The sequence below is a fragment of the Scyliorhinus canicula genome, chromosome 1, assembly GCF_902713615.1.
Source record: "Scyliorhinus canicula chromosome 1, sScyCan1.1, whole genome shotgun sequence".
NCBI lineage: Eukaryota > Metazoa > Chordata > Chondrichthyes > Carcharhiniformes > Scyliorhinidae > Scyliorhinus > Scyliorhinus canicula.
This window is the reverse complement of record NC_052146.1, coordinates 18,895,188-18,917,954: the sequence shown is the minus strand read 5'-3', so window position 1 is coordinate 18,917,954 and position 22,767 is coordinate 18,895,188. Positions and strand designations below refer to the sequence as shown.

Genomic DNA, 22,767 nt, shown 5'->3' with positions numbered 1-22,767 from the left:
GGCAAGGGGAATGGGGGGGGGGGGGGGGGTGTGTGTGAGAATTTCAGAGCAGCAGGCTGTGATCTCTGAAGGCTCCCAAACCTTTTTTAAATCTTCTGAGTGCGAGAAGAGATTTGAAGGTAAAAGGAATCTGCTGAAACACCACTGACATTAGACAGAGAGTGTCCGCTTTCTTGTTCATAAGCTCATAAAATATAGGAGCAGAATTAGGCCATTTGGCCCATCGAGTCTGCTCCACCATTCGATCATGGCTGATATGTTCCTCATCCCCATTCTCCTGCCTTCTCCCCGTAACCCCTGATCTTCAACTTAATCAAGAAGTCCCCTTGTTAATCAGGAACACCATATTTGTGCCTGGGGTGCTGTTACCTACTGTGTTACAGACCAAGAGCTGGACGGTGAAATCAGCCAGGGTAGTTCTTTCTTAGAACACATGAACTAAGGAGTAGGCAATTTAGCCTCTCGAGCCTGCTCAATCGTTCAATACGATCATGGTTGATCTCATCATGGCCTCAACTCCACTGTCCTGTCCGTTCTCCATAGCCCTTCAACTGGATTGATGGGAGGAAACCGGAGCACCCGGAGAAAACCCACGCAGACAAGGGGAGAAAGTGCAAACTCCACACAGTGACCCAAGCCGGGAATCGAACCCGGGTTCCTGGCACTGTGGGCAGCAGTGCTAAACACTGTACCACCCATCCGTGCCATCCTGCCATGACTATGTGATGGGGTGCTATGCAAGTATCAGCGTGTCAAATTGGTCGACGCCAGTAGGGCAAAATGTGATCGTTGTAAATTTGCCCCGTTTTTGTTCCCCTGTTGTCTTCTCCTTTGAACTTGGTCAGAGAGACTGCCAACAGCAGGCGGCTGGGGCACACAGCAATAGCGGAAAGCTCGATATTTGGAGCTGGTGACTATCCCAATCTTTGTTGTCCAGCGCACCAGTATAAACTGTTTCCGATTGTGATCCCTGTGTCCGATTCCACATTCCTTTTCAAAGAATCTTAACTTGTCATCCTGGCGAATGGAAAGTAATTTCCTCAGTTGATGAAAAGCGAGCGCCTCATACGTTTCATTTCCTCATGTGAAGATAAGCACGGCTGCAGCTTGATAAGTAGCCATCGTCTCAGGAAATCAATGAAGAGAAAAATAGTTTGTATTTTTAGAATCCTGGGCAACAAAGCCTTTTGCTAATCCGAGCTGAGACAGACCGAGATCTCGGAGATTGAACTTCCTGTGGTGACAGGAGGCCCTTTCCCACAGTTTGGGCAGCTCTTTTTGGCAGCTCATATGCCGTTGCCTTTCTGCCAATTCGAGCTTTGGCCAGAGCTTCCCTTACCTCCGCCCTTCGACCCTTCCCTCCACAACCCAACCTCTCTCCTCAGTCTCGTCCTCTCACACTCTGGTATAATTCAGCTTCAGCGAGAGTCGCAAAGTGGGCAGTTGCAGATCGCATGCCAGAAACACTCCCAGTTTGACCAGTTGTATCGAACCTTGGTAAGGCCGCACTTGGAATATTGCGCACAATTCCGTTCGCCACACTACCAGAGGGATGTCGAGGCTTTGGAGAGGGTGCAGAGGACGTTTACCAGGGTGTTTACTGGTCTGGAGGGTGTTAGCTAAGTGGAGAGGCTGAATAGACTCAGACTGTTTTCATTAGAACGGCGGAGGTTGAGAGGTGACCTGATAGAGGTCTACAAGATTATGAGGGGCATGGACAGAGTAGATGGGCAGGCACTCTTTCCCAGGGTGGAGGGGTCAGTCACCAGGGGGCATAGGTTTAAGGTCCGTTGGGCAAAGTTTAGAGGAGATGTGCGAGGCAGGTTTTTTACACAGGGTGGTGAGTGCCTGGAACGAATTGCCAGGGGAGGATGTGGAAGCAGATACATTAACGGCGTTCAAAAGGCATCTTGACATACACATGGATAGGATGGGTATCGAGGGATACGGCATAAGGAAGTACAGTGGGTTTTTGGCAAAGATTGGTATCATGACCGGTAAAGGCTTAGAGGGCCAAAGGGCCTGTTCCCGCGCTGCATTGTTCTTTGTATTCCCTTTGTCTCCCATGGGCAGTGTTATAATCTGACAGGAGGCCCAGGGATCTGCAACATCGGAGTCCCTGTGGCCTCACCAAAATATCGACATGAGGGGTCAGAGCTACCCCCTCTTTTCCTCGGACTGCTGGGATTTAAATACTCCAGCCCGGATGTGGGCGAGGACCTGGAGACCCTTCGGGGAATAGGAAGAGTGTATAGTTAGGAGAATGAAACCAGTCATCGCTTCTGAGTGGCCTGCAGAACCCGTGTATATTCCAACAACTTGCTAATAACGTGGCAGCTTTGCAGTGGAAACACAACAGGACATTCCAAGGGAGTTCTATCAAAACATAATTTGACACTGAGTCACATGTGGGCAATGTTAGGACACGTGACCAAAGCTGAGTCACAAAGGTAAGTTTTAAGGGGTGTCTCTGGAGGAGTGAGACTGGTGGAGAGATGGAGAGGTCAAGGGAAGGAACAGAGAACATAGAACATCCAGTGCAGAAGGTGGCCATTCGGCCATCGAGTCTGCACTGACCCACTTAAGCCCTTACTTCCACCCTATCCCGTAACCCAATAACACCTCCTAACCTTTTTGGTCACTAAGGGCAATTTATCATGGCCAATCCACCTAATCTGCACGTCTTTGGACTGTGGGAGGAAACCGGAGCACCCGGAGGAAACCCACGCAGACACGAGGAAAACGTGCTGACTCCGCACAGACAGTGACCCAGCAGGGAATCGAACCTGGGACTGAGTTTGAGTTTGAGGCCGAGGCAACCGAGGCACACGGTGGGTGGATCAGTAAAGATTGGGGCTGCAAGAGGGGGTTAATGGGTGATTAATCTGCTACCAGTAGTTTGGCGCCCCTCCCAAATTTGAACTTTAGCCTTCCAGATTGCCCTCACCATTTAGTCTTCAACAAACATAATTAAAACAGGTTCATTCTTCATTCTCTTACTGCTGTCTGTGGGAGCTTGCTGCGCACAAATTTCCCCCCTCCCCACTCTTTTCTACACAGTCAATAGTGACTGGACTTCAGTAGTAACTCATTGTTCTAGAACGCTTTGACACATCCTGGGATCATGAAAGGCGCTATCCAAATTCAAGTGATTTTCTTCATGGGGTCGGTGAAGCATTCGGCTCTGAATCGTGTCAGTGCTGAGATATAAGGAGGGCGAGACTGAGTGTGTTAGAATGTGCTGGACAAACTATGAAGAAATATGCATATTTTAAAAGAATTGATAATACACCAATTTAATAAGACAGACAATTTCCTCTCTTGTGGAATTTCCATAATTAGCCTTTGATAATTATCTAATTGCGTGAACACATTTTTGAAAATAAACCTTGAATATCTAGTGCCAAGAGGCAAGATTCATTCATGTTCACATTTTGTCAGCTGGATGTGCATCTGTGCCAACGTTCGAGACCTTGAATTATTTTTAACATCCTCATTTGAGATCCTACTTAACAGGAAACAATAGGAACCAAGCAACTAAAAAGAGTATTCTCCAAATAACTAGTTCCAGGTTTGATTTGCATCCTCTCCTTCCAACATTCCTCAAAGACAGGATTAGTTTCAATGCAGGACGTATCACAGTTAACACACCAACAAGCGGATACATATGAAGTGGGCCCATTGCCCCCTTTCTAATTCAGAGGCAGATGACTCTAATTTTAGTGTTCCGCTGCCTTACTCCTATACTGAAGATAATTTAACCCAGGCCAGCATTTGAATCTGAGGCCTTCAGGTGTGTATGGCTCTGCTATGTCTGCTGCAGTAGGGCCTGCTACATGCAGGGTTAAGGTGGGACTGAGATCAGTACCACCCATGCAGTGATGTAAGAAGGCCCAAGGCCCAGAGCCAGGGTCAGTTTAGAGTTGGTCAGGGTTGGGTAAAGATCTTAGACTGGAGTCAGCTCCATACCTGAATCCTCCACTTTAAATTGGTGGACAATTACGAGTTGTTATAAAAGACTTGCTGTGAACATACTCTATGAAGCCTACTTCATGGTGCCCAAAGCATATTACATTCAAGTTAAATCCAGAAACAGATCATTGTCTGATCAATTCTGGATTGAAGGCCAACATATGGGATTCTCTCCCCTTTCCTCAACTCACCCTATCAAATTAACCATAATACCACAAGACAAAAGAGCAGAATTAGGCCACTCAACCCATTGAGTCTGCTCCGCCATTCAATCATGGCTGATAGTTGTCTCATCCCCGTTCTCCTGTCTTCTCCCCATAACCCCTGATCCCCTTACTAATTGTCATGTGAGAGTACCTTTAAGAAATGGGTACTTCAGAAATGCACCTTTAAGAAATGAGTGTATATCAGTGATGTCATAGTGTGGATGGAGCTGGGCTGTCTGTCAGCTTTTTACTTTCGTTTTAGGCTGTTTGCTGCAGGGTGTGTTTTAGTTTTGTTTTCAGTGTTGGAGCTGAAGCCAGACAGAGCAGGTTTACTGTTGACCTCTCTGCCATGAAAAGACTATCTCTTGAACATTTGGTGAATTCAGAATTATAAATGTTCTCAGTCGTGAATGTAAACCTAATGTGCTTCTGATAAAAGGTGTTTTAAGTCTTCTGGATGTTAAAAGGACAGCTTACGGATTACTTAGTGTTGTATTCTTTGGGGATTGTATTTGAATTAATGGTTGCTCAGATGTTCACTGTATGTTTTAAAAAGGTTAACTTGAGTTCATAGACTAAACATTGTTTTGCTTTAAAAATACTTTTCCATTTCTGCTGTACCACACCTGTAGAGTGGGCCGTGTGCTCCCCATACCACAATCTATTAAAAGGTGTGGGTCAGGTGAACTCCATGATACACTTTGGGGTTCTCTAAACCCTGGCCCATAACAAACTGGGAGCTCGCCCAAGATAAAAGTCTATCTATTGGATTGGCTTAGTGAACTTAAAGACAGTGAGGGGTGAGCATATTGTGGTTGCTTTTCAGGTGTTGTATTCTAGTTTAAGTAGGGAGTGAGTGTGTTGTGGACAATGGCTCTTTCAGAGGCTCTGAAGTTTTTGGCGATGGAGATGGTCGCACACCGTACCTTACAAACAGCGACTAAAAGCAGACTGTTAGATTTGGCAAAAACATTGCAGTTAACATTACTGGACAAAATGCGAAAAGATGAGGTAATTATGGCGGTGGCTAAGCATTTAAAGTTCCCTGAGATACAGTTTGACTCATTGCAAATGGCAAAAATTCAGTTGCAAATTAAACAAATGGAACATGAGAAAGAATTAAAGCAGCTTGAATGCGAAAGAGATAGAGAGGAAAAAGAAAGAGAAAGGGAGATCCAGATCAGGGAAAAAGATAAAGAGATAGAGTTTGAACTTCAGAAAATAGCCATGAAACAATACAGTCAGTTAAAATTGGCAGGCATAAAGGGAAACGTACAGTTGGATGATAGTGATGAGGATAGTGAGAAAGAGCGCCATAGTCGAAGGCGTAGTGGGATCTATTTACATATGTCCAAGCATTGCCAAGGTTTGACGAGAAGGAAGTGGGAGCCTTTTTCATTTCATTTGAGAAGGTAGCTAAACAAATGAAATGGCCACAGGACATGTGGGCATTACCGATTCAAACAACGCTAGTGGGTAGGGCGAATGAAGTGTTGCATCACTATCAGAGGAGGTATCTGAGTCGTATGAGGAGGTGAAAAAATCCATCTCAGGTGGATATGAACTAGTGCTTGAAGCTTACAGACAAAGGTTTAGAAATATAAGGAAAGAACCTGGTCAAACATACATGGAGTTTGAAAGGATCAAACAGAGTAATTTTTACAGGTGTATAAGGTATTTGAAAATAGACTAAACATATGAAACTCTCAGAGAAATTATACTTTTGGAGGAGTTTAAAAATTTAATTCCTGATGTAGTGAGAACTCATGTGGAAGAGCAGAGGGTTAAAACTGCGAGATTAGCAGCAGAAATGGCAGATGATTATGAATTAGTTCATAAATCAAAGTTTGGTTTCCGACATCAGTTTCAGCCTGTGAGGAATAGAAACTGGGGACATGAGAGATACTCAAGTGGTAAAGGTAAAGGTGATCTGATGGGAGATAATAAGGAGAGTGTGCCTCAGATTAAAAAAGAAATCCAGGAGGGTGGAAGAGACATGAAAAGGTTCAAATGTTTTCACTGTAATAAACTAGGCCATGTAACGTCACAGTATTGGTGGTTGAAGAAAAGCACTGGGAAGGCTGATGTGGTAAAACAGGATAAGATGTGGTAAAACAGGTTTGTTAAAGTGGTAAAGGAAAGTCCAATTGAAGTGAAGGAGGTGCAAAAGATTGTACAGCCTGATCAAGAGGTGATTGATAAGAAGGTTCCATATCTCTTTAAAGAATTTACTTGTATGGGTAAAGTTTACTCATGTGTATCAGTAGGAGCAGGTAAAGAAGTCACAATTTTAAGAGATACGGGAGCTAGTAAATCTTTAATGGTAAGAGATGAGGAGTTATGTAGTTTGGGAAGAATGTTGCTAGTAAAGGTGGTAATATGTGGAATTCAGGGTGAGAGGAGTAGTGTTCCATTATATAAGGTAAGGTGGGAAAGTCCAGTGAAGAGTGATGTAGTGGTAGTAGGAGTAACAGAGAAACCATCTTGTCCAGGAATACAGTTTATCTTGGGTAATGATATAGCTGGATCACAAGTGGGAGTGATGCCTACTGTAGTTGATAAGCAGTGGCAAATCAGACAACTAAAGTGTTGAAGGACGAAAATCCTGGGATTTTTCTAGATTGTGTAGTAACAAGGTCGCAAAGTCACAGGTTAAGACAAGAGGAGAAATCAAAGAGTGAAGATGAAGTTGAAGTGTAACTATCTGAAACGATTTTTGATCAGATGGTTGAAAAAGAACAAGCACAGGTGGAGGATGAGGCGGATATTTTTAGTTCAGGAAAATTGGCAGAGTTACAACAAAAAGATGGAGAAATAAAACGGATGTATCAGAAAGCATACATGGAAGAGGAATCTGAGTGTACACCAGAGTGTTATTACCGTAAAAGTGATGTCTTGATGAAAAAATCCAGACTTTGCATATTCAGGCAGATGTAAAGTGGGCAAAAGTTCATCAAGCAGTATTTCCGGTAGGGTACAGAAAGGAGGTGTTGCGAGTTGCACATGAGGCACCAGTGGGAGGTCATTTGGGAATAAGGAAAATTCAAGCTAAAATACAAAAACATTTTTATTGGCCTGGACTACATAAAGATGTAATTACATTTTGTCAATCATGTCACACATGTCAAATGATAGGGAAATCTCAAGCAGTGATAAAACCAGTGCCCTTAATACCCATTCCAGCATTTGAGGGACCTTTTACAAGGGTCCTCATTGATTGCGTAGGACCACTTCCTAAAATGAAAAGTGGGAATCAATATCTTTTGACGATAATGGATGTGTCTACTAGGTTTCCAGAGGCCATTCCAGTACGTAATGTTACAGCTAAAAAGATTGTGGAGGAGTTACTTAAATTCTTTACTAGATATGGACTACCCACAGAAATACAATCGGATCAAGGATCAAATTTTACCTCGAGGTTATTCAAAGAAGTTATGGATAGTTTAGGAATAAAACAATTTAAATCAACTGCGCACCATCCAGAATCACATAGAGCATTAGAAAGGTGGAATCAAACATTAAAGACAATGTTGAGGGCTTATTGTCAAGAGGATTGGGATAAAGGAATTGCATCCGTACTGTCTGCAATTAGGGATGCACCTAATGAGCCAACCAAATTCAGTCTTTTTGAACTAATTTTTGTTCATGAGGTAAGAGGACCACTTAAATTGATTAAGGAAAAATTGGTGAGTGAGAAATCGGAAATTACATTATTGGATTATGTGTCAAATTTTAGGGAATGATTAAACAGACCAGGTGAATTGGCTAGACAACATTTAAAAGTTGCATAAAATGTGATGAAACGGGTAGCGGACAAGAAATCAAAGTTGGTAGTTTTGTCAGTGGTGATAAAGTTTTATAGTGTTGTTACCAGTGGTAGGTGAGCCTTTAAAAGCAAGGATTTGTGGACCTTATCAGATTGAAAAGAAATTAAGTGAGGTTAATTATGTGGTAAAAACGCCAGATAGAAGGAAGACTCACCGAGTGTGTCATGTGAATATGCTTAAAAGGTACTTTGAAAGGGAAGGAGAGAAAAAGGAGGAGGTTTTAATGATTCAAAGTTAAAGTGACAAAACAAATCCAGATGACTGTGAATTTGGCATACCTCAAATTAAATTGGAAAACGAGGATGTTCTTAAAATTGGGATAAATTGTTGAGATACCTTCCAGAGGAGAAACAAACTGACCTGAAAGAGTTATTGATATCACATGGGCAAGTTTGTGGAGATAAATTGGGAAGTACTAAAATGGCTATACATGATGTAGATGTGGGAAATGCTGTTCCAATCAAACAACATCCATACAGACTTAACCCTTTAAAATTGGCACAGGTTAATAAAGAGGTTGAGAGTTTGCTTAAAAATGGCATAATTGGAGTGGGTTGCAGCCAATGGAGCTCACCTATAGTGATGGTACCAAAACCAGACGGCACCGAACGGTTGTGTGTGGACTATAGACAGGTTAATGCAGTTACAAGAACGGACTCTTATCCTATCCCACATTTGGAGGATTGCATTGAGAAAGTGGGACAATCAGCTTTTATTTCCAAACTGAATTTACTTAAAGGTAACTGGCAGGTACCTTTATCTGAAAGGACAAAGGAGATTTCAGCTTTTGTGACTCCAGATGGTATATACCAATTCAAAGTTATGCCATTTGGCATGAAAAACGCCCCAGCCACATTTCTTTTTTTTTTTTTAAATAATTTTTATTGAAAGAGTTTTTCCATACAAACATTTACCCCTACTAATTTTTTTAATTATTTACAACACAATCCCTCTATGCAAATATCCCTCCCTCGCCCGCCCTCTCGTGCGCACCAGTCCTCCCCCCCCCCCAAGCAACAACTTAACAAACAAGGCAGCCTACAGTTTCAGACATGAGCAGCGAGCAGACTTGCCCGCGTTACAGTCGTGCATGTCCCCCCACGACCCTTGCTGCCCAACCCCCCCTCCCTCCCTCCCCTCCCCCCCCCCCCGGGTTGCTGCTGCCACGACCCCGAACGTCTATCTCTGATCCAAAAAGTCAAGGAAAGGTTGCCACCGCCTGGAGAATCCCTGTACCGACCCTCTCAGGGCAAATTTGATCCTTTCTAGCTGAATATAGCTAGCCATATCGTTAATCCAAGTTTCAACGCTTGGAGACCTCGCGTCCTTCCATTGAATTAATATCCTTCGTCGAGCCACTAGGGACGCAAAGGCCAGTATTCCGGCCTCCCTAGCCTCCTGTACCCCCGGTTCTACCCCGACCCCAAAGATCGCAAGCCCCCATCCTGGTTTGACCCTGGACCCCACCACCTTCGACACCGTCCTTGCCACCCCCTTCCAGAACCCTTCCAGCACCGGGCATGCCCAGAACATATGCACATGGTTCGCTGGGCTTCCCAGACATCTGACACACCTGTCCTCACCCCCAAAGAACCGGCTCATCCTTGTCCCCGTCATGTGAGCTCTGTGCAGCACCTTAAATTGAATGAGGCTCAGCCTCGCACACGAGGAGGAAGAATTGACCTTCTCCAGTGCATCCGCCCACGTCCCGTCTTCTATCTGCTCTCCCAGCTCCCCTTCCCACTTGGCTTTCAGCTCCTCCCCTGATGCTTCTTCCGCCTCCTGCATTATCTTGTAGATGTCTGATATCTTCCCCCCTCCGACCCAGACCCCCGAGAGCACCCTATCACTTGCCCCCTTACTGGGGCCCAGCCACATTTCAACGGTTAACTAACAAAGTTGTTTCAGGATTACCCAATTGTGCGGTATACATCGACGATCTGGTAATTTTCAGCCAGACATGGAAAGAACATTTAAAACATTTGATTACAGTTACTCGATAAACTTCAGGAGGCGGGTTTGGTGATAAACCTAGCCAAAAGTGAATTTGGTAAAGCCCAAGTCACTTTCCTTGGCCATACAATCGGACAGGGTCGAATGGTCACACGGGATGTGAAACCAACAGTTATTGAGGAGTTTCCGATACCCTCAAGATGAAGGGAAATAATGCGATTTCTTGTCATGAATCGATTTGATCGAACATTTGTGAAGCATTTTTGTAGCGTGATTGCTCCACTGATAGACTGGCTGAAGAAACGTCAAACATTTCAGTGAACAGCGGAATTTCAACAGGCATTTGACTGCCTGAAGGCTGTGATAACCAATGCTCCTGTGTTGGAGAATTACAAGGGGCTCTGTGATCAGATTAAACTAAAGTATCTGACTTTAAAGAGAAATCCTGAGGCGTAGGGAAAAGGACGGATTGTGCAGAGACCTTCTTGTTCAGAGAGACTGTCAATCGAGAAGGATTTCAATTGGAGGAAGAAGAACGGGAAAAAAATGGATTATATTATTATACCTGTTTGCATGTGTTGTTTTTTGAAACGAAAAATATATTTACTGTGTGCATTTCTTAAAGGATAGAGAAAAGGTGAAAAATGAAACCATCTTGAAGTTGATGGTTTATTTTTTTTCTTGGGGGGAGGTGTCATGTGAGAGTACCTTTAAGAAATGGGTGCTTCAGAAATGCACCTTTAAGAAATGAGTGGTTATCAGTGATGTCAGAGTGTGGGTGGGGCTGGGCTGTCTGTCAGCTTTTTACTTTCGTTTTAGGCTGTTTGCTGCAGGGTGTGGTTTAGTTTCGTTTTCAGTGTTGGAGCTGAAGCCAGACAGAGCAGCTGTACTGTTGATCTCTCTGCCATGAAAAAACTATCTCTTAATCAATTGGTGACTTCAGAATTATAAATGTTCTCAGTAGTGAATGTAAACCTAATGTTCTTCTGGTAAAAGGTGTTTTAAGTCTTCTGGATGTTTGGATTATTGAGTGTTGTATTCTTTGGGGATTGTATTTGAATTAATGGTTGCTAAGACTGTATGTTTTAAAAAGGTTAACTTGAGTTCATAGAATAAACATTCTTTTGCTTTAAGAAATACTTTTCCATTTCTGCTGTACCACACCTGTAGAGTGGGCCGTGTGTTCCCCATACCACAATCTAGTAAAAGTTGTGGGTCAGGTGAACTCCATGGCACACTTTGGGGTTCTCTAAACCCTGGCCCATAACACTAATCAAGAACCTATCTATCTCTGTCTTAAAGGTACTCAGTGATTTGGCCTCCACAGCCTTCTGCAGCAAAGAATTCCACAGATTCACCACCCTCTAGCTGAAGAAATTCCTCCGCATCTCTGTTTTAAAGGAACATCTCTTTAGTCTGAGATTGTGTTCACTGCTTCTAGTTTTTCCTACAAGTGGAAAGATCCTCTCCACGTCCACTCTATTCAGGCCTCACAGTATCCTGTAAGTTTCAATAAGATCCCTCCGCATCCTTCTAAACTCCAACAAGTACAGACCCATAGTTTTCAACCGTTCCTCGTACGACAAGCTGTTCATTCCAGGGATCATTCCTGTGAACCTCCTCTGGACCCTTTGTAACAAAAAGGGTTTCCTTTACTCCACAACAGGCTGGTATTCGGTGTCACAGATAATTGTGGGTGTCTCCCTCCTGCAGGTGTTGAAACCACGACCCGGAAGTGTCGCACTGGGACAGCTTCGGAATAGAGAGCGGGCAAGTCTCACTGTTTATACCTAACCAGTAAGGTTGTCCTTATGCCACACCAGTTGTCTTGACCGCCACCTACGCCTGTGATGGTGAAATGTCACCCGGAAGTGCCCCATTAGTGCAACTTCACAAGAGAGAGTGAAAGAGGGATCACTGTTGAAAAATGAAAATGAAGATGAATGTTTATTCCTGACCAGTTGCCTCTCTTGAGTGAGCCTGTTTGAAGCACTCAGATTCCCTTTTCTGGTCTTTGACTACGGGATTATGTCTTGGCAATTATTGTGACTTGACCAGAGCGGACAGTGAAAAGACAGTGAGACCACAATAATGGTAGTTTTAAATAATTGATTTATTCAAGAGAAATTAATTCTTCTGCAACTCAGATTAACCCACACACAAAAACACCAATTATGAAATACTGTGTGAAAAACTAAAGACTAAACGGCACATCGAAAATTCTTACAGCTTACACAGATTTACTTTAGCGCCCGCAAACACAGATATATTCACTCACCCACACCAAACCTCAACAAACTATATTAATTGGGAGTTTTCTGTGAGCTGGAGGAATATACTCACCGCTCCAGTGACAGGATAGTTAAAAAAAACGTTGGCACAGATTCCTTTAGATCCTCTTCCAAGCTGGCCGCTCCTTGCGGCTGTTGTTCCTCCGGTTCTCGTGGTCTGTTTTCAGCCAGGTGAAGCGTGTGTCGGGCAGGAGAGTAGAGTTCAGCAACAGTTCCTCAGACTTGTCATTTTAAGGGCAAAACCCTGAATGGGTTAAACACTGACCCTCCCACAGGTGAGTTCCAGGACAAAGGAAGCCTTTCTGATTGTTGACAGGATGGAAGTGATTAAGTTCCCCAATCAAAAGGTGTCATAATGTAATTTGATTTTAATCAGTGCCCTTACAAAAGCTTGCAATGTCTCTGGTTTCTGCTGGTCCCTTGACAATGGTCGCTGGAGACAGCTTTAATTGTTATCGCATTAAGATACTGTATTGTGCTTCCATCTGGCCAGGGCTGCAAGTGATTTGCATTTCAACTGCCCCTCTTTGAATGAGATTGGGCCGTTTCATGACTCATGGCCTGTTTGTCTTGATTCAATTGTCTGCCTGCAGACATGGTTTGTACAGCAATCTGTCCTTTTAGAATGGAATGTCCTCATAGAATTTGCAGTGCAGAAGGAGGCCATTCGGCCCATCGAGTCTGCACCGGCTCTTGGAAAGAGCACCCTACCCAAGGTCAACACCTCCACCTTATCCCCATAACCCAGTAACCCCACCCAACACCAAGGGCAATTTTGGACACTAACGGCAATTTATAATGGCCAATCCACTTAACCTGCACATCTTTGGACTGTGGGGGGAAACCGGAGCACCCGGAGGAAACCCACGCACACACGGGGAGGATGTGCAGACTCCACACAGAGTGACCCAAGCTGGAATCGAACCTGGGACCCTGGAGCTGTGAAGCAATTGTGCTATCCACAAGGCTACCGTGCTGTCCTGTTCCAACATGTCCAGTTAATTTTGGTCCTTTGATGAGTTTGCTAAAACTTACACCTTTCCAAGGCCAGCATACCCTTCCTTAGATACAGGAGCCAAAACTGCTCACTATACTCCAAATGGGGTCTGACCAGAGCCTTACACAGCCTCAGAAGTACAATCCTCATCTTGTATTCTAGCCCTCTTGACGTGAATGTTAACATTACATTTGCCTTCCTAACTGCTGACTGTGGAGTCTGCACTTTCTCCCCGTGTCTGCGTGGGTTTCCGCTGGGGGCTTCAACTTCCTCCCACAAGTCCCGAAAGATGTGCTTGTTAGGTGAATTGGACATTCCGAATTCTCCCTCAGTGTACACGAACAGGCGCCGGAGTGTGACGACCTCTCTCTTTCTCTCTCACACAATGATCCACTTCCCCCTTGTATCTTTGTATCTTTGATGTATCTTGCCTATCCATCTCAGATATTCCTCTCTTGGGGCAATCTCCACATTCTCACCAATCTTTGGCTAAAACATTTTCTCCCAAATTCAATATTGATTTATTGGTAACTATTTAATATGAAAAATAAAGGGATTAAGGGTTATGGTGTTCAGGCCGGAAAGTGGAGCTGAGTCCACAAAAGATCAGCCATGATCTCATTGAATGGCGGAGCAGACTCGAGGGGCCAGATGGCCTACTCCTGCTCCTAGTTCTTATTTAATATTCTTTAACCAGTGCTAATTGTTTTTTAGCTCTTGACATGCACTCTAATGACATATTTGAGTGTGTATTTTTTTTGAACCCATAGAATCCCGACAGTGCAGCAGGAGGCCATTCAGTCCATCAAGTCGGCACTGACCCTCTGAAAGAGCAACCTGCCCAGGCCCACTCCCCCGCCCTATCCCCGTAACCCCACATAACCTGCACATCTTTGGACACTAAGGGGCAAATTAGCATGGTCAATCCACCTAAGAGGTTGTTGACAGGAAGTGATTCTTCCTGCCTCAGTGGAAGCCAAATTCCTATTCCTTCAAACAATAAGAACAATCTTTATTAGTATCGCAAGTAGGCTTACATCAACCCTGCAATGAAGTTACTGTAAAAATCCCTTAGTTCGCCGCACTCCGGCGCTCGTTTGGCTACACAGAGAGAGAATTCAGAATGTCCAATTCACACAAGCAAGTCTTTCGGGACTTGTGGGGAGAAACCGGAGCACCCGGAGGAAACCCACGCAGACGCAGGGAGAACGTGCAAACTCCACACAGACAATGACCAAAGCCGCGTATCGAACCCGGGTCCCTCGCGCTGTGAAGCAACAGTGCTAACTCCTGTGTTACCGTGCCGCCCGTTAATAAAATGAAAGCGAAATACGGCGGATGCTGGAAATCTGAAATAAAGACAGAAAACGCTGGATAGGTTCAGCAGGTCTGGCAGCGTCTGTGGAGAGAGTTAACGCTGAGAGTTGTGTGATCTTTTCTTTCTCTCTCTCTCTCTTCCCTTTCAGAAGAAGGAGACCGGGAGTAGATTCCACATCAACATGGAAGGAGCGCTGACAGCACGTGATAGAGTGGGAGTGCAAGATTTTGTCCTCCTCGATTCTTACACCAGCGAGATTGCCTTTCTGGACAACCTTCGCAAGCGCTTTCGGGAGAACCTGATCTATGTAACTCTGACTTTATACTGTCTGGTTCCACACACACAAAAAACTTCAACATTTGCCAAAGCGAGAAGCACAATTTTAAGTAAATCTGACTTATCCTCAACGCAAATGCTTATTTATCACCATACATTTTCTGAAACCCCCATTCTAGGTCACAGAAAGACAATCCAAAATCACATGGGGCCCAAGCATGTGTGGTCTCCATGGTTACCAATGCCATCACTGCCCTCGTCCTCTTTTAGTGACCTCCTCTTCAATAAAACAATTTGGATTTATGTGATACCTTTAATGTAATAAAACATTTCAAAATTCTTAATTGAAGCATAAACAGGCACACGTGGACATTTAACTAAAGAAGTGGCCCTTAAGACAGGTGACCAAAATATTGGTGGAAGAGGGGAGAGGCAACATTAATTTGGGGAAGAGATTCCAAAGCTTAAAAATCGAGACTGCCTATGGCTATTCACCAACAACTGAAACAACTAGCATTTATACAGCACCTGCAAACACTGAGACATCGCAATCATAGAATTAGCATCATAGAATTCCTAGGGTTTAGAAGAGGGGCCATTCAACCCATCGAGTCTGCACCAACCCTCTGAAAGAGCACCCTACCTCGTCCCACTCCCCCGGCCTATCCCCGTAACCCCGCCACACCTGCACAACTTTGGGCACTAAGGGGCAATTTAGTATGGCCAATCCAGCTAACCTGCACATCAAGGCACCTCATAGGAAGGTTTGAGATTCAACCTGATACAAAACTTTGGAACACACCAACATAGTGGCATGTCAGTAAATGTTTGTTCAACAGCATCACACTTTAACCTTTCCCTAATTGAAATCTTTTTTTTATTCTTCAGACGTATATTGGGACCCTGCTGGTATCTGTGAACCCTTATAAGGAGCTGGATATATACACACACAAAAAGAAGGAGCTATACCAGGGAGTGAATTTCTTTGAACTCCCCCCTCATATGTGAGTCGTAAGATTGTGAATGATTTTTTTCCTCCTTCCTCTCCGTAATCTTTCCCACCACAATTGCCATCCCTGGTCAAGAGGAAAGAGAGCGATCCACCCCCTTTCACTCTCCAGACAGTGCCAGTCTGATGAGACCATCAATTCACACGACACGTGGTTAGAAGTGAACAGTGGTTTTAATCGTCTTACAACAGAGCCTGCCTGTGACACGATGAACTCCAGATGAACTGGCAGGCAGGCTCTCAGCCTCAACCTTTATACTTCCAGTTAAGGGGAGGAGCCATGGGTGGAGCCATGGGCGGGGCCAAGGGTGGAGCTCAGTACAAGCTCCTCATCTCCCCCTATGGGTAGAGCTGCGCAACTACACGTGGTCCAATACAATATACAGGCTCAACACATGTTGTACAATACAGTGTGGATTATTAGTATTTATAATTCACCACACGGTCTATAGAAGACTTGCCCACTTACCCCTCGGGCCTGTTCTGCCATTCAATTAGATCATGGCTAATCTTTGGCCTAACTTCATAGACCCGCCTTTGTCCCTTGATAACTTTAGTTAACAAAGGTAGAGCCAAACGCCTAGAGCCAGTGTCTTAGCCTACATGGTCCCATGACTTGCTTAATTAGAGAAACCTCATAGGAAATTTCTCCTTTCCCCACACAATAAACATTCTGAAAGCGGGAGCATGGTCTGCTATGATACTGAGGGTGCACTGTCTGCTACGATACTGAGTGGGCAGGTAAGATGTCCTCTGCCTTCGAAGTCTCAGCAACATTGCAGACACATTAGGAAGATTTTGCATGTTTGCTCTTTCTAGTACACTGTGCCGGCGTCGCTTGAACACGCAATCAGATATAACCCATGCGCAGTTTATGACATCGCTGGTGTGTATTTTCCTCACAGAAGGCCGCATTTCGATTTTCTGCTTATTCTGCTGCAGAGTGAGCTGACCTCAGTCATGGGGGCAGTGGAGGTCTCTCCTACTGGATTCCCTGTTCCTTTGGCATTCAGGAAAGGGAAATGTTAGCTGGAATTCCAAATCACAATCTCGTAATCAGTGCTGGAAACATTTGGGCTTTAGATGAAGCCACAATTGGGTTCAATTTTGGTTTCCTTTCCCTCCATAGATACGGCCTACTGACGGTTATGATGTGAGGTAGTGTTCTATGTGAACATACGAATTAGGAGCAGGGGTTGGCCACTTGGTCCTTCGAGTCTGCGCCACCATTCAATAAGATCATGGCTGATCTGATTGTAACCTCAACTCCACATTCCTGCCGACCCCGATAACCTTTCACCCACTTGTTAATCAAGAATCTATCTAGCTCTGCCTTAAAAATAATCAAAGACTTTGCTTCCACTGCCTTTTGAGGAAAAGAGTTCCAAAGAGTCAAGACCCTCTGAGAAAAGATTTCTCCTCATCTCCGTCTTAAATGAATGACCCCTTATTTTTAAACAGTGATGACCAGAGGAAAATCCTCAAGAGGAAAATCCTCTCCTCATCCACCTTGTCACGGCCCCTCAGGACCTTAGAGATTTCAATCAAATTACCTCTTTCTCTTCCAAACTCCAATAGATACAAGCCTAACCTGTCCAATCTTTCAACAGAAGGCAACCCGCCCATTCCTGATATTAGTCCAGTAAACAATTTACATAGATAGAATTTACAGTGCAGAAGGAGGCCATTCGGCCCATCGAGTCTGCACCGGCTCCCGGAAAGAGTACCCTACCCAAGGTTAACACCTCCACCCTATCCCCATAACCCAGCAACCCCACCCAACACTAAGGGCAATTTTGGACACTAAGGGCAATTTATCATGGCCAAACCACCTAACCTGCACACCTTTGGTCAGTGTTTTCCAGACGCTTGGAGTAGACATCTTAAAGTGCTGTAAATAAACACTGTTACAGATTAGTGTCATCTTTGCGTGGCTCTGAGATATTAAATATGCAACACTGAGGGTCACAGTTGGGACAAGTTACATGGAATGGGATCCCAGTAGGCATCAGTTCTTCTAGGGGAGAGCAACAGAGGGAAGTTGTTGAAAACCTCATTCTCAGGAATTGGGAATGATTGCCCATGTCTAGTTGGGAAGGGGGTGGTGGGCCTTCTCCCTGCAGTCTGTGCACTGGTTAAAAACACTGGAGCTGCCCCGGCTGAGAGTAGTTAGGTCAGAACTTCCAGCATTTTGACCCAGAGATGATGAAGGAATGGGTGCTCTTTATCCAAATCAGATGTGCGAGTTGAAAGGTAGCTGGGAGGTGCTGGTTCTCCCAGGCGCCTGCTGTCCTTCTAAGTGGTGGCTGTGGGCTTGGCGGGGGTGGGGAGATGTGGAAGGAATGAAAAGAGCGATTCATTGAGAAGATTGAGCTGTACTGCAGGATCAAACTGCTTCTTTCCCCTGCAGCTACGCCATTGCTGACAACGCGTACCGGGTGATGTGCACGGAGTACAACAACCATTTCATCCTGATTTCCGGAGAGAGCGGAGCAGGGAAGACAGAAGCCTCAAAGAAAATCCTGGAGTTCTATGCCAAGACCTGTCAGACCACCGAGCAGCTGCAGGTGGTGAGAGACCGCCTCCTGCTGTCCAACCCTGTACTCGAGGTGAGTACCCAAGGCAGAGATTGTGGAATAATGATTGGTCGTTCCTTCCACAGCTTTAACCTCGGTAAGTAAATCACCGTTTGTGGGCGGAACTCTCCAAAACATTACTACATTTTGGGCAAACTCTCCCTTCCCTCCCCCGCCTCCCCCAAGGATCCCTGCATCGGGGCTTCGGAGCCCTCTTGATGGGTCTCCCTTCAGACGCCACCCCCCACTTCTCGTCAGCGTCCCTCTCCCCCCCATGGGTGGTCTAGTTCCTCCTCCCCAAACCCCCCCCAGATGAGTGACACCCCACGACGGGGATGCCAAATGCCCCCTCCTTGATGCCGCGCCTTCATTCCCCCCACGTGTTCCCCCCCCACTTACTCTCTTCCTTTCAGGCCGCACCTCCTCTAGCGTCCCGACCCTTTCATGCCCTGTCCCTCTCAGGCCATGGTGCTTCCTTGCCATGTCCCCGACAACCCAGGAGCTCCACGTCCTCACAGTCCCCTGACGTGGTCATCGCTTCTGGTCTCCTGTGGTGGAGACCAGGGGCGGGGTTGTCCCCTACCCGGCGGGGCGGTGGGTCCCGGTGTGATGGAGTGGCATGAACCAGTCCGGCGTCAGGCCTCCCCACTTCCGCACCTTTAGGGGCCAAGCCCTAACCTTGAGGGCTAGGCCCGTGCTGGAATGGTTGGCGCCCCGCCGGCTGGCAGGAACGGCCTTTGGCTCCATTCCAGCCGGGGCCGAAAGGACTTCGCCGGCCGGCGAAAGTCCGCACATGCGCCGGAGCGTCAGCGGCTGCTGACGTCATCGCCGCACATGCGCAGGGGAGGGGGTCAGTTCCGCCTCCGCCATGGTGAAGACCATGGCGAAGGCGGAAGGAAAAGAGTGCCCCTATTGCACAGGCACGCCCGCCGATCGGTGGGCCCCGCTGTGGGGGAATCCCCTGGTGTCAGATCGCACCGCGCCCCCCCCCCAGGAACTGGAGCCCGCCTGCGCCGCCTCGTCCCGCTGGTAAGGTAAGTGGTTTGATCCACGCCGGCGGGAGTGGCCTATCAGCGGGGAATCGACCCCTGTATGTGTAAAGTGTACTGAATAGAGAACAAGGGGCGGGATTCTCTGACCCCCCCGACGGGCCGAGCCCCTCAATATTAGGGCTTGGGCCCTAAAGGCGCCGACACGTCCGCACCTTTGGGGTGGCCCGACGCCGGAGTGGTTCGCGCCACTCCATCATGCCGGGACCCCCCGGCCGGGTAGGGGAGAATCCCAGCCAAGGCCACAAAGTGGGGGTTCTTTCAGATGAGAAAAGAAACCAAATTCCTGTCAGCCTCTCAGACTGATAATATCACACGATGCTATTTCAAAGCAGTGGTAAGGAGTTATCTCTGGTGTCCTGGCCAATCTTTATCCCTCAGCCAACATGGCAAAGACAGATTTTCTGGCCACATTGCTGTTTGTGGGAGCTTGTTCTCCGCTAATCGGCTGCCATATTTCTTCCATTACAACAATGGCCACACTTCAGAAAGTACTTCATTGGCTGAAAAGGGCACGGTGGTGCCCGGGCACTGGTCATACCACGTGGGAACAATAGCACTGCCATCCTGGCACCCTGGCAGGGCCACCTGGGTGCCAGCCTGGCATGGCCAAGGTGTCCGGGTGACACTACCAGTTGGCAGGGGCACTGCCAGGGTGGCAAGCTGGCATTTTTTGCACGGCGGTGATGGGGCTGGGCTGTGCCCTGCGCCAGCCTAGGGGGATGCAGGGGAGCCCCAGGGACCCCTTTATAGTGAGTTGGGGTTAGGGGTGGGGTTGTGTCGGAGGCTCAAAAGGTCGGTACACGATTTAAAAACGGCGTCCCGATCTCCCGCTGCACTGAGGAGTTAGTGAGTGAAGCTGCTCAGTGCAGAAGACAAGGCGAAGTGCGGCCTGGTCGGGGAGTTCCCTGCTGAAGCCCCTCACCTACCCGGGTGGGCGTTAGATTGCAGGGCTAATCTCGTGTGTTTCTGGACTCTATCCCCATTCGGGCAGATCGCGCCGCAAGTCTTTGTTTCAAATGAAATTTAGTGGCAGAATCACACACACTTCCTTCACACAGCTGTGCCTGTCAGGAGAAACTGAGCGAAGCTTTTTTTGGCTCGACCAGCCATGTTTGTCTTCAACTCCAGCTGGAGGTGTACCACTTTTTAGATGCAGAGGGAGTTTCCACCATCCACTGGTAGACTGAAAAATAATTTTCAGATTAAATTAGCAGGGTATTCCGGGGGGGGGGGGGGGGGGGGGGGGGGGGGGGGGGGCTTTCCCCTCCGTAAGCATTGGGGTGCCTCCCCCTCAACCACACATAAGGGGAACTCCACCCATGGAGCTCCCCAGAGGGCCATCCCCTGGCACTGCCAATCTGGCACGTCACTCCTGGCAATGCCAACCTTTCTGGTCGGTAACCTCGTTACATCACGGACGAGAGGCGTGGATAATCGGGAAACGAGATCTCGCCAGCGAGAATCCCATTTCCAGGCTCTCGCGAGATCTTGGGCCCGTTTACCCTGACAGTTAACACGGGCTCAAAATTACCCCCCTCTCTGTGAGGAAAATGCCTCTCCTCACCCTTTACAAAACCAGTGGGACACCATTTTAAAAAGAGAGCCACGTTGCCGAAGCTTTTCCTCTTGCACTCAGCAGAACAAACATAAGAACGGCAAATTTCGAACAATCATAACAAAGTATACTACAGGAGAAAAGGGTGCTAATTGGCTGGCAAGTTAACGCTGATTGGTCGAGGCATCACAATGGAGAAAGGAACAATGAACTATAGGTTCCCCAAGCTGCCGAATAATTTAAAGGTGCGGGGCTGGAACATATTCCTCTTAATTTCAGAGAAATGGTCCCTGGGAATGTATATATCATTTCTAGCAAGTGTAAATGAGCCACATTATGGCCTTGACTGATTGTTTTAAATTGGATTCCAACTAAGTTCCATTCCTCATGTTTTGAATCCACCCAGGATTACAGGTATCTCCGGGACATACAACGTTCCTCGGATTGCTGATCTCGCCACATTCGGAGTTCCACACTCAGGACCATGGGCCACCCTCTATACACACTCGACCATGCTCTCCAGCAGCACCAACTCACCCTCTCTCAAAGCTCTCCTTGTTTCCAGTTCCATTTTATTCTTCGCCTCACCCAGCACCATAACAAAGAAGCTTTTTCTCTTCCTTTTAGGTGTTGAGGAACTTAAGCTCCAGCAGATACCACTGCCTATCTGGGACTCTCCACACCTTCCCATCCTTCTGAATCCATTCCTTCTACCAAACCCTTGCTGTATTACCATCATGCCCTCTGCCCTGTCTCTCTCTGATCTTGAACGTTCTGTACTCAGCAAATGTACTCATCCCCTTATGCCCTCACCTCAATGCATTTCAGGCTCGGCACAATGCTGAATTCTTCTTCCATCTCCTTTATCTCCATGTTCACTTCTTTAGACAGGAGTCCTCCCCCAGTTAATGCATCCTTTCACCCAACTCCAGTATTCTCCCTCTACCTGGACTCCACCCTCTGGCCTCCTACCTCTTCTTGGCCTTTTCATTGAGAACTGGCAGCGCGACATCAGCCATCTCAATTTGCCTGCTCTTCTCACTCACTCCAACCTGCCTCCCTCTGAATCTGCTGCACTCCATTCTCTCAGGTCCAACCCTGACCTTGTGATCAAACCTACCGGCAAGGGTGATATGGCTGTTGTTGTCTGGCGTACTGACCTCTACCTCACAGAAGCTGAGCGGTAACTCTCAGACACTTCCTCCTACCTCCCCCTGGACCATGAGCCCACCACCAAACATTGTTTCCAGGATGGCCACTGACCTCATCGTTCCTGGAGATCTTCTCCCCACAGTTTCCAAACTCATAGCCCCCCAATCCCACACAGCCTTTTCCTACCTGCTTCACAAAATCCACAACCAGGGCTGCCCTGGTAGACCCATCATATCAACCTGTTCCTACACCATGGAACTCGTCTCTTCATATCTTGACTCTATGCTCTCTTCCCCTTGTCCAGTCACTTCCCACCTACACCCATGATTCCTCTGTGCCCTATGTCATATAGAACACTACAGCGCAGTACGGGCCCTTCGGCACTCGATGTTGCGCCGACCTGTGAAACCATCTGAAGCCTATCTGACCTACACTATTCCATTTTCATCCATATGTCTATCCAGTGACCATTTAAATGCCCTTAAAGTTGGCGGGTCTACTACTATTGCAGGCAGGGCGTTCCACACCCCGACTACTCTCTGAGTAAAGAAACTGCCTCTGATATCTGTCCTATATCTATCAC

General features: G+C 46.5%; 1 protein-coding gene across 3 annotated transcripts in view; it reads left to right on the top strand.

Annotated features, from left to right (window-relative positions):
- Positions 1-22,767, top strand: part of myo1ha (myosin IHa) — a 216,831-nt gene that overhangs the window by 95,955 nt on the left and 98,109 nt on the right. For all 3 annotated transcript variants that reach the window (XM_038815345.1, XM_038815462.1, XM_038815402.1), the window contains 3 exons: positions 14,713-14,871; positions 15,729-15,844; positions 18,260-18,458. In XM_038815345.1, the coding sequence (XP_038671273.1) occupies positions 14,713-14,871; positions 15,729-15,844; positions 18,260-18,458 (474 nt within the window). The remainder of the gene's footprint in view (positions 1-14,712; positions 14,872-15,728; positions 15,845-18,259; positions 18,459-22,767) is intronic.